The sequence below is a fragment of the Alosa sapidissima genome, chromosome 5, assembly GCF_018492685.1.
Source record: "Alosa sapidissima isolate fAloSap1 chromosome 5, fAloSap1.pri, whole genome shotgun sequence".
Classification (NCBI taxonomy): Eukaryota; Metazoa; Chordata; class Actinopteri; order Clupeiformes; family Clupeidae; genus Alosa; species Alosa sapidissima.
This window is the reverse complement of record NC_055961.1, coordinates 21,699,994-21,716,888: the sequence shown is the minus strand read 5'-3', so window position 1 is coordinate 21,716,888 and position 16,895 is coordinate 21,699,994. Positions and strand designations below refer to the sequence as shown.

The following is a 16,895-nucleotide window of genomic DNA, read 5'->3' as shown; positions in this document are numbered from 1 at the left end:
GTGTTGTGCATAGAGCAAGGAGCTGCGTACGTGCCAGACTGAGAAGTTATTGTAATGCAGTCTGAATCAGCCTTCTTTTGCCAGTACTTGAGTTTGTCCAGTAAGGATTACTTTGTTAATTTAGAAAGTTGAAGAGCAACATTTGTGTCATCACTATTCAGTCCATGCAAGACTTAGATGTTGTACTGCCATTAAATGTTAGTAATCAATTGTTAAATTGCTCAAGAGGTCCATTTGAACTAACCGTTGATATTCATTGTTGTTCCTGTTGTAGAGGCCGATGAGATCTTGATAGGCTAGTTCTGATAGGTCAAACATACCAATACAGTATGTGTGAGGGTTGGGTTGGCTTTTTTAGATTTCGGGTCACTTCACTCATATCCCACAGGTGCACACGATCCAATTTATCACATCAATTGTGTCTGTTGAACAGAAAAACTCTTCAACAATTTCAGTAACCCTTGACATCAGAGAACACCATCCAAACACGGAAGATTCCCTTGAGTCCATGTCACAAATGCAAGATAGGACTCCTAAACACATCTTTAAGGACACAACTTTAGAGTATCCTTGTGCAGTACAAACTAAAGACACCATGAAGGACATGTCTGGACAGTTCAGGTCACTCTCTCTCTCCATCCTCTCTCTGCTGAATGACATCTGCTTCATATTTCATCAATCGTGAGCAACAAGGCAGGAGTCCCCTCTATCTCTCTCCCTGCACGCAACCCTGGCGCATAAGCAAGCGTGTTAGAGGGACATGCCTCAGTAATCACTTCCAGACACCATGACCAGCGGGTTAGCGCCTGGTCCCGCAATGATGATGCGTTCCGCTCTGCGCACAGCAGCGTCACGTCACATCGCAGTCCCTCAATGAGCAGGACTCTGTTCCAGGCACGCAAGGCAGGAGGTACGGTGGCAGATGTCGGCTGTCATGGAACATATTAATCAAAGCAGCGAATTACTGGGGAAAGACTGTGTAATGATACCGTTGGACGGATCTGCAGCCAAGGCAAGCCGCATTTCCAATACTGATTTGCCACATGGTCAATGCTGTCTGTAGTTCACAGTAGATAAACAGTCCACTGAAAGACTGCAAACCACAGACCAATTCTCACATTTCACTAGTGTCGAAGCCAAGTGAAACGTTGAGTGAGTGTGAATTGATAACAACAATAATTGAAACACTCTAATGACATAAATATTCTGAAGGGCTACAATCATACAACACAAACAAATTGGACCAGTTTTGTAATAGCAATATGTTTCTCGCTGGTGTCAAGCAAATGTGTGTCAAATTCTAATCTAACATTTATAACTAGTTTGTCACAGAAATGTTGCAACATGCGCTGAATATGAAACACCTATCTGTAAAATTCTAAACAGATATGGAGTAGAAATGTTCAGAAAGATACGATAGTGGAATCTAAACATCCAGCAGCGATTTTGTTGTAAACAAAATCAACTCAACTGTGTTCCGGTGACATGGATGACTGCTTCACTGTTGCTCATCTGTCCATTATCGCATGAAGTCCGCCCAAACGATTTGATTGGCCCTAACACATGGGCATATGGGCATATACAGTAGACATGTCAAGGGAGCTACTCCAGACTGACTGCCCTGTGGTAAAGTCCAAATAGGCTCAATTAATCTGGCAGCACTGAACCCTCTGTGTGTTCTACCCCTCTACCCCACAAGATCCCACCCATAAAACACCCTGATAGAATGAAAGAGATAGCATACAGTGAACTTATGCTAGGATATTTCTTCTCTTGTATATTAAGGTTGGTTTCTCCACCACGTGTAAATCCCAGTAAGTTTCACACAAACCATGAAAATAAAACAAAGTAGAAAAATACCAGCAGACCGTGGTGGAAAACTACTAGCAATACTACTAGTGTGGAATAACAGCTAGCTATACTGTAGAAGCCTAATAGCTGCACCGTGTGGGTTTGAAGCTGCAGTAACATCAAACATTAGGAATTGCACAATATAGGAACGAGCTACTGTAGCAGCAGCTGTGATTTAACCCTGGGATACACAAGTTCAGAACCATGGACAGTGACGTTTATGTGCAGGTCTTTTACCGTAAACTTTATGGTGCTGGTCCCCAAAAGGCTGATGCAAGCAACACGGTGAGTACAAGAGACAGAAAGACAAGGGGAGAGAGCAGGATTGGTCACCTCTAGTGAGAGACTGATAACAGAAAGCGACACGCAACTTACAGTCACACAACGTGCAATAACGTGCCCCCACACGTTTCTGATAAAGTGGATCCCTTTTAACGTCTAACGGGATGGTTAAGCAACTAATCATCCTGGCTAACCCCTGTTTGGGAAGTATAATGAGAACATCAAACGACATATTGCACAGAAAACAAACGTCAAATGACATCAGAAGTCAGTTTGAACTGACTGACCAACGTGGGAGAGCAAGGCCACACCCAGAGGTGAGCTAGACTTGAGCTGAGTACTCATATCTCATTTTCAGATATAAACTGTTGACAGTGGAATTCATGCAAAAAATATATTAGCCCATTGTTTCACTTAAATTTCAACAGTTTTGCAGTTGTGTCTCTCACCAAAGGCAAACACTACATTCTTCATATTTTAATTAATTCATATTAATATATATATAATTCATATTTTTACCTCTGTAACATGTAAAGACATGCCCTGTTTGGAAGAAAATGTTGGTGTGTTAGTTGCGTGAGACAGAAACATCGGAAGAGTTTGAGAATATTTCAGTCATTGTCACTCACCGTCCGTCAGAATCAGATCATTGTATATTGTGCAATAGAGTGCCTTTGTGAACTCTGCAATTAAAAGTTGTATAAGCGATTTCAGGCCCCAAAAAGCCCAAACATACTGTAAATGATCACATTCATCTAATCTTTCCTAACGATCCGCTAGCTGTCTGCCCCATAAGCAGGCCGTCTGTACACAAAAACAATTGCTACCAGCAAGGGTTGGCAACCCACTCAAAGGCAAAAGATGCACGCTTAGGAGAGTTTTCAGCAAGGGTTGGCAACCCACTCAAAGGCAAAAGATGCACGCTTAGGAGAGTTTTAATTGCACGGGAGGGAGGGGGAGGGAGTAGCGAGCTAGCTCTCTGTTTTGTTTGAACATCAACAGAAGTGATACCAGCTATCGCTGATACAACATTTAAGCCGTAACTGAATCTGAATTAGACAACATGACAATATCTGTTATTGTGTATGTCTGCTAGGTGACGGGCTGGCCAAAATGTGACACTGGTTCCCAGCTCTTTCTAAAATTTTCCTCAGGATGAATAAAGTAATTATGTATGTATGTATGCAGGGATGGATTACTGCATGGGCCTACCGGGCCCAGGCCCAGGGGCCCAAGGGGTCAGGGGGCCCTGAAGCCCAAGCCATTGCATGGAATCATTGCCTCAATATCAACAAATCAGGATATAGGCTATGAATCTGATTGAATTTAGTATTGGCCATCCCCAAAATGCACCAGAATACAGGATATCACATCAAGCGAATAAAAAAAATTCTGGGGGAGGACCCCCAAACCCCCCCTCCCACATATGCGACAATTAGTGGGGGGCCCTTAATACATCTGGGCCCAGGGGCCTGAAAGTTCATAATCCGCCCATGTATGTATGTATGTATCTATCTATCTATCTATCTATCTACTGTATCTATCTCTTATCTATCTATCTATCTATCTATCTATCTACTGTATCTATCTATCTCTACTGTATCTATCTATCTATCTATCTATCTATCTATCTATCTATCTATCTATCTATCTCTTTGGCTGGAGATGTACCATAAGGTCCTCACCCAGACATTAAGGCCCTCACCCAGACCTTGATGAGCCCTGACAGTGTGTGTCATTCAGGCTGGAAGTAAAACTCCACCGGCAACGCTGGCCCATAATTCAACACATCTCTCTCTTTCTTGTTCTGAGTAATGGCTATGAGTTCCTGACCCTGTAAACAACAGCAGCGATGATTACAGATTATGGCCCCTGAGTGACACAACAACGTTTACTTCCTTGGGGATGACTCAGACTGATTCATGTCAGGCCAGGTATTGGAGTTCAGAAATGACAACACATGTGAGATTTTAAAAATAGCATGTGTGACTAGAGAACATTTACCATATTGATTTTTGAATTGTTATAAATAAATACTTGTGTGTGTAGGTAATAGGTAGGTCTAGTAGGTTTAGCTTGTCAGGAAGTCATTAAGTCAGTTTCCTCATGTTTATATCATATTAGAGTTAAAATGCCAAAGGCATAGTAGAAGAATAATTTCTCTGCAGTTCTCCTACTTGGTCACACTAGATAACTGAAACTCAATGGAAACTACACAAGTTAAAGAGTTGTGAATTAGGTTTACCCTCAGGCCAATTTATGCTGATATGATCACACAAAATTATACCTGTGGCCTCTGGTTATATTGTGTCTATATTTGCCTTCTCTGTACTGAATCTAGTGTGTACTATAATCTTTGATCTATTTTTTCATCAATCAGATCTTATTGCATAGAGAATTGCAGTATGCTAACTTTGCATAATTATAGAGATTCATGTAGTACGGGTAGAAGAAAGAATAGTAGACAGTCTATTTGATATTTTATTGTAAAATTTGAGGAGATAAAAGAAACATTCTGGGAAACACTGTACCATACAATATAATTATTTTTGGAACTCATCTATACAGTACATTCTACAACACCAGGGGTTGGTCAGGAAAGAGGTAAGGACATTAGAGTTGGAATATCCAAGGGTAATATTCAGTAAGCAAGTAGTTCATTCTATCCTTGAAACATTGAAACTGTTCATGTGATTTAGTTTAGATTTACTGTACAAGGTGGGAGGGGGGGGGGGGGGGGTAATTGGATAAAACCAGAGAAGTCTTGCAAGTGAGGGAAATGGTGTTCTTTCATAGCCAAGCACTGACAAGTAAGATGCTGACCACGTCACGTTTAATATATATATTTTTTCTGTCATTACTTGATTACGAAACATTTGGACAATTAATGATTTCATTATGAGTTCATGATTTTGGTGGAGATTCATCTAACTACTCTTAAACTGAGGTATCAACAACTAGTTTTGCACTGAAACAAAAACACTTTGTAGAAAAGGCTGACGCTACCTATGGAGTTCAGGCTTATGAACAGTTATTGCCTCAATGGTGACGATGTGTTGCATAGAGATAGATCAGCACACGGACAGCAAAACAAAAACCTTTTTAAAGGACACATTTACAAAGAAGCACTTGCTCAGGGCCCCAGGTGAGACAGTGGCCACACTTGGCTCGGACACTGTTTGTCCAAAGTGAAAAACTTTACATGACTATACACTATTTGGTTATAAATCAAAATAATTACCTTCTGCAGATCAGTGTCGACACTATTCTGGGAAGGTTTAGGTTCTAGGTGTTACTGGAAAAAGGGGAGGGGTTAATGTAAAGCAGGTCCCTACTTATCTGCTGTGTTAAACCATGGATGATGTTCCAAAATCTCACAACACATGTACAGTAAGCCTATGCAGTACATGCATGTATACTGAATGTTTTTGTACATGCATGTATACTGAAAGTGTTTTTAAATGCATGTTGCCACTACAAAGCCAAATTATGTGATTCATTGTATATCACACCCACTAGGGGAAATTAGATTGTAAGATTTGATGTCAAAAACACTGCTGATCAATTTCAAGCATTCTGACTAAATATGTAGTTTCTGTATTTCTATGATATCTATGAGACCAGTATAACAACCAAATGCATGAAATGCAAAAAAAAAAAGTAATTTTGCATGTGCAATGAATAAGAGCAAAATGTCCTCTGTCAGAGCAGATTGAGTTATCAAGTGTGTAAAATCTTGCACATACTCAGGCAGATGACCCCGAGGTCATATTACCGGTGTGTCTGTTTACATGCGTATGTGTAGGCCTTCAGACGACTTCTTTTCAGCGTGATATTCAGGTGAATTTTAAAAATGAAGTGGAGCCGTGTTCATCATTGTACGCAGTCATTTGTCATCCTGAAACGGCTTCTACCTTGTCTCATTACACCAGAAAAAGCTTGGCCTTCAGAGAGACCCCAGCACGGATGATGACAAATGGGTGCACAGTCAAATGTAACTGAAAAGTATGCAAAACTGTCAGAGCCATCTCTTTCTTTCTTTCTCTCTCTCAGTATGTGTTTGTGATATAATATTTCATATAATATAGTAAAGGGACTGAAGCCTCTTCTATGCACATTGTTACAGGCTAGCAGGCGGTGGACATCATGGCTCAGTCCGTGACACACACACAATATGACTTAAAAAGCAAAGGAGTATTTCAAGACCAGCTGATGGGATTTCATTTCATGGTTGGCTGGATTTAGTATCCACATTCAATTTTATCTGCTTGGTAACACTTTCTACCTGAATATTCATGTGTCACTTAGAGAGTAATTTAAGGTGCGACACAGCTGCACAATTAATGGAGTTTATTGTTATTTTTAAACAAAACATTTCCCTCATTAACCAGAACACACACAACTCATGAATAAAATCTGTACATTTATCGTTTTTATTGTGTTCTAACAAGAACAATTGATCTAAAACAGTGACTCTAATGTTTACACATGAACACATTCAGATAAGCAGCGGACCCCTTTGATCTGCCTGTCTCGGAAAACACGGAACACGGGAGATTGTTCGGAATGCAAAAGAAAAAAAAGGTCTGACCTCTGCAACTAGGACATCAGGAATGGGATGCTTCCAGAAAGCAAACCTATCACGCAAACACTAGTGGGACTCATCCCATTCTCATCACATTTCATATAAATATTTATTCCGGAATAGTCTGCGTGAGCGGCACACTGTCTCTGTGCCTCTCTGCGCATTCCCTCTCACCTCGGCAACCTAAAAGCTACAGGGCTCAATGTCACCTCCAGCAAGCATCTCCAGGGATCAGGAAGTGAGAGGGCTCTAGGCCTTAACAGTAGTCCACATAGCACTTTTAACAGCTTGGCTTTGTCACGTTTCAACACACTGTGTAGTATGGTTCTCTGTCTAATGAGGATTAGCAGTTGAAGGACCCACTCAACCCTATGTGGGGTTTGACAGTAAGATCAATCTTTTGGGCTCCCTTACTCAACTCTATCTAAGGAGTGACTGGCTACTCACTCAGGGTTAAAACTATGGAGCATTAATAGCTGTTCTCTCAGTGCAAGGAGGCATTTTCATACTTGAACTACACTTAATCTTGTCAGAGACACACACAAAGGGGGGTGGGTTTTAACTATATCTGCTTTAAGTCTACAAATGTGGAGAGGTAAGATTACATTAAGATAAATGCTGTCTCATTATAACATTTAACGAAAACAGGTTGCAACAGAGAGATTCCCGCCTGTAGTGCTGCCTAAAATGATTACAGTAATCTAACAGATTGGAGCTTATGTCTGAATTCATTATACCTCATATTTTATACCACAAATCCTTTTCATTTTGGTATAATAGCTATAAAATGAGAAAGAAATGTCTTTAATTTACTTAAACATAATTATACGTATTATATGGCATTATTTAGTATGCAGAGGTCAACAGAAGGTCAAGCTTATATTGCAGAGTATCTCTGTGATATTCAAACACTGTGAGCCTGCCAGATTAGAGAGAAAGAGCTCAGCCATTATGTTGACCATTTTAAATGCTTGACTTCGTGCAACAGCACTCAATGTCTTTCATACAGGGGCTGGGCCATAGATGTCTGTGGTTGCATGACATGTTGCCGAATCTGTGGTCTCTAAGGATGGGCTGAGTCACATAGGCAGGAGGTGTGTTTGAGTCATCAACACATTATGTAAATTGTTATTATTGAAAATGTCCTTTTACTTTGACATGACAAATCAAACACACCATAAGGCTTTCTGTGTGCATCTACACCAGCTCCCAACATGATGAACCTTCAATACACCCCATACAGAAACACTGTGTTTTATGTGATGCTGCAGGCCTTCCATACATTTCCCTTCACATGAATAGGGGCTGTGCAGTTGTTCTTTTTAATGGATGTGTTGTGGAAACAAGAAGGTTGTGAAAGGGGAAATGAGTAACACAAGCACTTTATTCATTCATTCATTCACTCACTCACTCACTCACTCAATCACATCCATTTATTCATTCATACTACAGAGAGTACAGTATATATTCTGTGTTAGGTGCCCCATTCCTGGCTCAAATTGGCGACCTAGACAATCGGCGCATTGCTAAGGAGGCTTACACCCTTACACCCTTGGCAGCGAGCTCTGCTGTCTAATGCCACAGGAGGGTTTTACACCACCATGCGTCCCTTTAAGTAGCTTGGCTCCGATACATACACACGCACAAACTAAACTACTTCAGACAAAGTGGATTCGGAATTACACACTCTGTCTCAATCCGACAAAATACCTTTGATCACTTTAGAGGATTACTTAGGTCATACAAGTTTTGTGTGAAGTACAATCTCCTCAAAAACGTGATCACAGAGGAAGGAAAAAAAGAAAACGTTTACATGTTTACATCTGCATTTGGTGCTCCTATAACTTACTAATGACGGTGGGTGAGAGTCGTCTTTGGAATGTCAATGTAACTAAGAGAGCACGACACTGGAGACAGGAGATACGCAGAGGAACCGGTCGCTACCATGAACGTGTGCAAAAGGCGGACAACTGAAGGCCATGACTTTAAAAGAACAGACTACAGACTCGTGTGGCTGACGGACAGGTTTTCTTACACAGTATAGTGACTTAGTTGCCGTACGGGGTGAGGGACAGACATCTGGAAACCAAACAGCTTTAAGACAAAAAAGTGAGCATTGTGCATAGTTAATTTTTCAAAAAATGTCATCGACGACGGTAGCTACCCTCTCCTTCTCTCCCTCTCTCTCTTGCAACGAACGGTTTTCTGCTGTGTCACGAGGAAGTGCAATAATGTACTTTATTTCTTGTTATTGGAGTGCGCATGGATCACTGTTGCACTGAAGAACACAGGCTCACCCTCTCCCAGTAGAAAGATCATTACAGGATTTCTTAATGCTTACTTTTTTTTGTTTCGATTAGTCTAAATTTTTTTATGTTTGTGTACTTTTACAACAGTAACCCAGACACACACAAACACACACATGCACACACCCTCTCTCTCCCTCTCTCTCACACACACACACACACACACATACATGTACACACACACACACACACACACACACACACACACGCACACATACACAGGTGGTCTTTCGTTGCGCTCAGTCCTGGGGGGGTTGAGTCCTCTTAGATCTCGTAACAGTTTTCAGTAGTTCAGCCTGACCGCTGGTGCTCGTGGCCGCACTCATACCTCTCCCACCCACACGAGTGTGTTACCCCGCTTGACGTCTGACACCTCGCAGTGCAAGCTGCTCGTCTTGCCGTTCAGCACGAACAGCGACTCGGCCGACGGCGTGACCAGGTACTGTCCGAACAGGCCACTGGAGGCCACCGCGCGGTTGGCCCGGCTCCAGGGCCAGCTGTGGGGGGGTAGCGGATCCTTGAGCCCCCCCAGCACCACGCTCCCGCCGGCGGACAGGTCGGAGAACAGCAGGTTCGGGCCGGACGCTGATGTGGCCACCGCCGCGTACTGGTTGGACTCGGCGAAGGACGGCTGGAACACCAGGTCGGAGACGTGCAGCGAGGCGTCCAGCTCGTGGCTCAGCCGCAGCTCGCCACGGAACGACACCATCTGGACTCGGATCTTGCTGCTGTGATCGTCCGGGGTGACCACGTAGCGGCCGTCGGGGGAGACGTAGGGCTTGCCGACCACGTCCAGGTTGTGGCCGATGACTGTGTCCGTCACGCTGTCAATGAGTAGCTGGGGCATGGCTCCGCTGCGGTTTCGGCCCTGGCACTGGACGAAGTAGTAGCCGCTCAGGTGGGTGTAGGCCATGCTGATGGGCACGCAGCTGTAGTTCTTCAGGCTGATGCTCTTTACGCGATGGAAGGTCTCCAGGTCAATCTTATGCACGGCGGGTTCAGATTTTAAGAAGACAAAGCCAAACCTGGAATGATAAAGGTCAAGAGGAGAGGTTAATTGCTTTTTCCTGTCATTAAAGTACATTAAGATTTTCATTATGGCCGTAATTTGCTCATTTCCACTCCGAGGCTGGATTACAGCCGACGGGTGGGTGAGAGGTCATTATTGTCGGAGGTGAGCGACACCTCGTACCTGACGTGCGTGATGATGAGGTTGGTGGGCGGTAAGAAGAAGTCGTCCACCCTCTGGAATGGCGTTCGGACAACACGGTGCACTTCGCCCACGCTCGCTTGGGAAATAACCTACATGAACGCCCAGAAAAAAATGAAATAAAAATAGCATTAGCAGTGAGTCCTAAAGTCAACAGCAGAACGGCAAAGTCAAAGTGATCTCGACACCAACCAGTGCTGAAATTCACAGGTGACCCCCCAATGTGAGATAAGTAAACATATATTTACATATTACCTACATATTACCTTCAGATATGGTCAGATTTATGGTCACGCGCAATGACTACACCTCAGCCTTTGCGAGAGGCTAATACGCTGCGGTGTCCATGAAAGGTGGACGCTATCAGCGAAATGACGCTGGCTCACGCGCCTCCGTCTGCCTCCGATATTATATCTCAGCCATGGCGAATCAGAAGAGCCTGACAGGGGCCTCATCCAACCCCAATCCCCTACCTCCCTACACACACACATCCACACACACACACACACACGATAGACACTTAATCACACACCTGACATTGTTTAGGCAGTGCCAAGGACTGCTGTGCTGTTTACGCGGCCACTGCCAGGCTCATTCATCAGACAACCTCGCAAAATAGGGGAGAGGTCCGCCGCGTTTTGCTCTCATTAACGCCACACAGTACGGGGAGACAGAGAGATCAGGCGCTCTTAGGTTCAAAAGTAAAAAATAAAAACGGTACAAAACACGGGCCATTGGGGAACGGCATTTATGTTTGCATTTAAATGCTTCTAGATGTGAAATCCTGAAAGCGCGGCCTCGTGATGCCTGAGGAGACGGTTCTCTTTTGATGGATCTTTTCGCAGCGCCGCCTCCTTCATGGTTCTACCCCAAGAGCTCTTCTTAAATGCTCAAGGGCAGCCCTACTGTAGCTGCACTGCAGCTACATGCTGCAAGAAACCCAAACACTTCTAATACCATCTGAGCGAGTCATGTGGGTCCCAGGAGTGGAGCCCCACACACTTATAATCTGTCAAGTTAAGCTTTTTTTGTGTGTGTTTTAAAGCTTCGGCTCACATCGGCTCTGACGGCGGGCTTGTTTCAGAGCAGACGATGGCAGCTCGCAGCCACATAACGGTGGTATCAATAACACGATTTGTAAGAGGCCAAGTGTTGTGGTGAAGTGTGAGCTCTTGAACCCGCCAGTGCCGCCTGCCCTGCACTGTTTCCCGATGAATTAGTCATAGAGCGGGGGGCGCCAGTCGTTGCACGGTAAACAGATTGCGGCTTTCGCAACTCGCCCGGCCGCCTTTCAGAGCCATTTCGTCTCCCGGGGTCTCATCTCTTGAAATAACAAACGGATGTTGTTTGGTGTGCCGGCTGATAAGGAGAGTAAACTTTCCCCACTCATCCTCCTTATCCAAACAGTAAAGGGCCACTCACTAGCCAGAAGCTGCAGCAGTAGGCGAGGCAGGAAGGCTTTAGCCCCCAAGTTCAATTCCCCCTCCTCTTTTCATTTGTTTAATCTAATGAATTGACAATCACATTCCAAACGTTTAAACATCGAGCTATTAAAATGAAGAGGTATTTGATATGGCTGCTCCTCACGCCGCCCACTTGCCTGTGGCGAGGCTGAATCTCCGAAGCACAGGTCAATTACTGCCTTTTCCAAATGATAATGGCATTATCAAGCCATTTATTTGTGGTGTGATCCATACGCCCTCTGGTCTAATATGTGGTTTCCCTAAAATTGCTTTCTAGCATTTTTGAGCGATTCATGCCCCAGCAGTAATTATTCATTACTGTCGAGTATTTGCCGGAAATGAGATGTGCGAGGAAGCCGCTGAATGGGACTGTCTTAATGTGCCAAAGGTACACAGGAGGATTTTTATTACCACCGTTTCAGGAGAGGAATTAAAAGCGAGTGGTATAATCACTTCTCTTCTTTGACGACGATGGCGGCGTCCGCGGCAGTGCTGGCGGTGGCCGCTCCTTTTCTCTCTCGCCGGCGCGGCGCGGAGCGGAGTGTCACACTTGAGCAGTCTGGAGCGAACACATTAGGATGACACCGGGAACAGATACCTGACAGTGGCTGCAATACATTCCCCTGCTAATAAGACGGGACTCCGCCGCAGTGAGCTCACAGGCTGCACACCTCTCACGCCGGCCCTAATGGGATTCTCTCTCTCTTTCTCTCTCTCTCTCTCTCTCTCTCTCCTCTGAAAGGAGAGTGGATAATGAATGTTGTGCCTGTCGCTCTCTCCCGCGACAATTCAGCCATTACGCCAAGTGAGGATAGGCCTCCACTCTCCTGTGCCTTTTTCCGTGTGTGTGTGTGAGGGGGGGGGGGTATGGGAGTTGGAGGGGTTTCAAGCTGTGTTCCCCATGTTTACCCAGCAGTCAGACTCGGGAGCAGTAGTCCCTGGACAGAGTAAAACCCATCCACACCTACCCAGTTATTTCCTCACCCATCTGGAGGAATCTCCATCCTACGGGCTTCAGTCACATCAACTGAAGCCTATTTTGAAAACAGATTTTTCACACAAACACACACACACACACACACACACACGACTGCATAATACTGACTCACACATATACACTCACTCATACACACACACACAAACACACACACACACAGTCGTCATGTACCTGCAATGTGGGATGGGACTTCTGTAGGTCGCCCCAACTCAGTACCCAGACTTGATCGTGGGACTTGTCATAGAACAGCTTGACAGGCACTGGGTCTGTCTCCACTGCCTAAGAGACGATGGAGAAGGACAAGGACACATACATAAATACAGAGAGAGAGAGAGAGAGTCAAACTGAAGTTTGTATCCATGGCACAGTCATAGTCGATGCCGATGGCCAACACATTACACAGTAATCGTTGTCTTGCAGCTGTGTGGACAGGGCAGACACTGACAGAATTCCAGTGACGTCAAGCAGAGGCGTGTATAATAATAATAACAGGAAGACAGCCATCTGTTTTACACAGATCAGCCACCGCCTCTGACAGCCTTGCCTTAATGACATGCAGTATTGTTGGCCTTTGACCCTGTAACTGTCAATCAACTATTTCATAAACCATTAAATCAGGCATGTGAATGACTGCTGCGATCCAATAGCAATAAAAGTATAGTGGCACAACACAAAAAAAAACACACAATAAAATTAAGAAATCATAAATCATGAATAAATATGAGAGTGAGTGAGTGAGACAGAGAGACATTTCAAATCTTTACAGTGCTTTTTCTTAGGCCCTCTGGCTCATTTCATTCCTCTCTCTTTTCTTTCTCACACAGTATTTGCTAAAAGGCTTTTCATTTGCACATGACAAACTCGAGTGCGGATTGACATCTCTGAGGATAAGACACTGCTCGAAGAGGAGGAGGAGGAGGAGGAGGATTAGTCCGCACCTGGACGACTTTCTGGGCTTGCGTGTCGATAATCAGCAGACGGTTCTGGAGAGGCTGCGTGACGTAGATGTACTTGTCGCGGACGTTGAGGGCGGATGCCCAGACGCAGTGCTGGGGGGTGATGCCCTCATTTTTGGGGCACATTTCTTCCTGTCAGATGGAATCATCAAAGGATCATTAATAGTCTTGTGGCATGTCAGCAATGACACACAGAGAACCATACCATGAAGGATAACCTTTAGATAAAACCTTGCAAATCATATGGACTTGCAGGTATAAGAAAAAAATATTGTGTGGGGCAAATTAAGAATTAAGATTGGGAACAGATTGGGAACAGATACGATTGTGGTATTTAGAGCCTTTGCTTATAATTATTTAAATAGATAAAAATAATTCTGTAGGTTACTTCTTTGATTAATCAATTAGATTTAATTTGGTCTAAATGAATGTCTGAAAATGTGTGTGTATCTCAAAGCCCAAGATGATGTGCTCAAACTGTCATAGAGGAGTAAAGAAACCAGAAAATGTCAAAATAGTTTAGTATTCATTTCTAAAGGAGCTCATTTCAGTTCTATCTAGGAGTTTATTTTAAGAGGACAATGTATCTCAGGGCAGATTACACCTTGGAGACAAAGCTTGGCCACCATGTGGGTCAGGGAGAATGCAGCTTACAGCATCAACACACTAACACATGGCTTATCGAGTTTCTATTGATCTCTAAATTCACTTACACAAGCTTGTGAGACATAGTACCTCCAAGGTAGAATCCCAAAGGGGGCATCCCCCTCAGTGTTTTACACAATCCACCAGGGCAAACTATTGCACCAGGTCTCTTAACACTTCACACTATCTCTCAGGAATACTACTGCATATGAAGGCAAAGCTCATTGTTCAAGATTATATATGAGTGAGCTAAACTGAATTTAATCAAGCGTAATTACACTGAATTGAATTGTGTCTAATGAAAATGAATGGATTTGAATAGATTCAATTCTGGGCTAATGCACATGTCTTTGAGAAAAGACCCACATAGTGAACAACATATCCCTACAATATTTCACATCTCCCCATTTACTGTATATCTAAGGTGTTAATTAAGTTTTCAGCAGTACCATACCAGTGAATACTAACACGGATGTCCGATCGACTTACATAACTGGCTACAATCCTCTCGGAGCGTTTTATGCGCCTGCGTATCTCGCACTCGCCAGGCTGCAGTATGGTCACCCCTTCATCGGAGAACACGTAGAACATGTTCCCAACACTCAGCCCTGTCATAGAGAACCGATGTAGACAGGTGGAGAGAAAAAAAAACATCACCTCTTTAAGCAAACTCAAAGGCAGAGCACTCAAAAACAAAACACCCCAACATGAACGTCCGCGTCAAATAGACTGTCTGAGACGGGGCTGACGCAAAACCAGAACACGTGCTCGTCTATCACCTCTCTGAGAATCCCCGCTAATTAAAACACATGCCACACTTCATCACGACAAGGGGGCAGTGGAGTTGCCACGCTGTCAGAAAGCACAAACAGGTAGCCAATCAGGCGCTCTTGTAATATATTTGGCGCTATACATGGGCGTCTTGGCGCCAGCGGTGTGCTTAGTGAAGTATTAAAACACATCCCGCACACACAGATGTCTTAAATGTGTTCAGCTGTCAGAAACTCGAACTAGCGGACGTCAGTTTCGGCTCTCCTGATGCGTGCGAGAAAAGAATAGCGGGCAAAAACAAAACAAAAAGTTTGGGAGAATGGAAATGACACTCAGAGCTCCATAAAACTTTGTTTGATCAGCACTTGAGTTCTGTGTAATTACCCACTAAGGTGTAAGATATTTTTTTTATTACTTACACCAAGGATCCCCAGGCTTGTTTTTGTAAAGGGTGTGATAAAACTGTGCCTTTTTTTGTCAAATTTTCCAGCTGAAAGGATTTCATTTACTTCATCTTTTCAAGCAATTGCTCTTGAAATCCAACAGATACAGCAATATTAAAAAGGCAATCCCCGCAAGTGAAGGTGGGCACAAGGAAAAGAGATTCATTGGAGAGAGAGTGTGAGAGTGCCTAAATTACAGTAATACCATGAGAATAATCCACAGGCATAAAACCAAAGCAGTCATTTATTATGCCAATGACACTGGGACATTTATCCATACCTTCCTCCCGCCAGAGTATATTTGCAACTGCAGCAATGTCAGCATACCAAAAAAGAACACAAGAAAGAAATACAGCATTTTTTAGAGAACAAAGAAGAAAATTATGTTTACATGCATGCTTTATTAAGATCTGACATGAGGCAATAGAGTTCAGCTCAAATTGAAAGTCTGACTGATTCCCAGCTAAAATCAGGTCAAAAGTGTCTTTATACAAATATCTTACAGCTGTGTTCCATCATTGGAATGTTGAGGTAAGAAACACATAAATAATCAGATTCATGATAGAATACTCTGGAGAGCTCTACCCACTATTTTTAATGGCCATATTAAAAATGTTGAAGGCTCCCATCTGTATCGAAATGACACATGATAAAACATCTAAAATGTTTCACAAAAAGGATAGCATATTTAAACTTCCTAAATCTCACATAATATAGTCTGTCTTCACAAACCTCTTGCTGTGCAATCATTCCTTGCAGCTTGACTGAGCATATCTAAATGGTCAATAAGGTAACATAGATGTTGCCAAGAACAGATAAAGGATTGGTTCCAGAGAAACTGGGCTTGATCCAAGCCTTCCCTCATCAGTGACTAGATTAAACAGACCATAAATGTAGCCTGAAGGTGACCAACTCTCAGAGGCCTTTAACGGCTACTGTAAAATTATCTGAAATACTGAAGGTTAAAGGGTTAAAGGTAGAGTCTGCATTTCTGTCAATAGCTTGTTGATATTTGTGCTCAACAGACATAATGTCTAAATGTCTCCCTTCACTTCCGTGCCGAAATTGTTTATGGCTCGATCGAAACGGCTATGCTTGCTTGCCATTTACACAGCCAAGAAAGTGTACAAATATCAGAACTTACACTAGTGGACTTTGAGAAAAAAATAGCTGAATTTGACAAAAAGGGTGTTGGATTACATTCGCAGACTGCACCTTTAACATATATTATATATTGAGAGGGATGTAGAGCCTTCCACCTACGTGTCTTTCGAGCAGAATCCTCCACAAATAGTGAGGAGATGTCCTCGTCCACACCCACTTCATTCTTCGCTATGCAGGTGTAGGCCCCCGTGTCCTCGTAACGCACACTGCCGATGTGAAGCT

General features: G+C 43.4%; 1 protein-coding gene across 2 annotated transcripts in view; it reads right to left on the bottom strand.

The window, feature by feature from the left end:
- Window positions 1-6,468: 6,468 nt before the first annotated feature.
- fstl4 (follistatin-like 4) overlaps window positions 6,469-16,895 on the bottom strand; it is a 120,070-nt gene continuing 109,643 nt past the window's right edge. For both annotated transcript variants that reach the window (XM_042093440.1, XM_042093441.1), the window contains exons 10-16: window positions 16,773-16,895; window positions 15,790-15,816; window positions 14,785-14,903; window positions 13,633-13,782; window positions 12,866-12,973; window positions 10,217-10,326; window positions 6,469-10,049 (exon numbers count right to left, since the gene is read on the bottom strand). The exon at window positions 16,773-16,895 is cut by the window's right edge and continues 12 nt beyond it. In XM_042093440.1, the coding sequence (XP_041949374.1) occupies window positions 9,347-10,049; window positions 10,217-10,326; window positions 12,866-12,973; window positions 13,633-13,782; window positions 14,785-14,903; window positions 15,790-15,816; window positions 16,773-16,895 (1,340 nt within the window). In that variant the 3' untranslated portion in view covers window positions 6,469-9,346. The remainder of the gene's footprint in view (window positions 10,050-10,216; window positions 10,327-12,865; window positions 12,974-13,632; window positions 13,783-14,784; window positions 14,904-15,789; window positions 15,817-16,772) is intronic.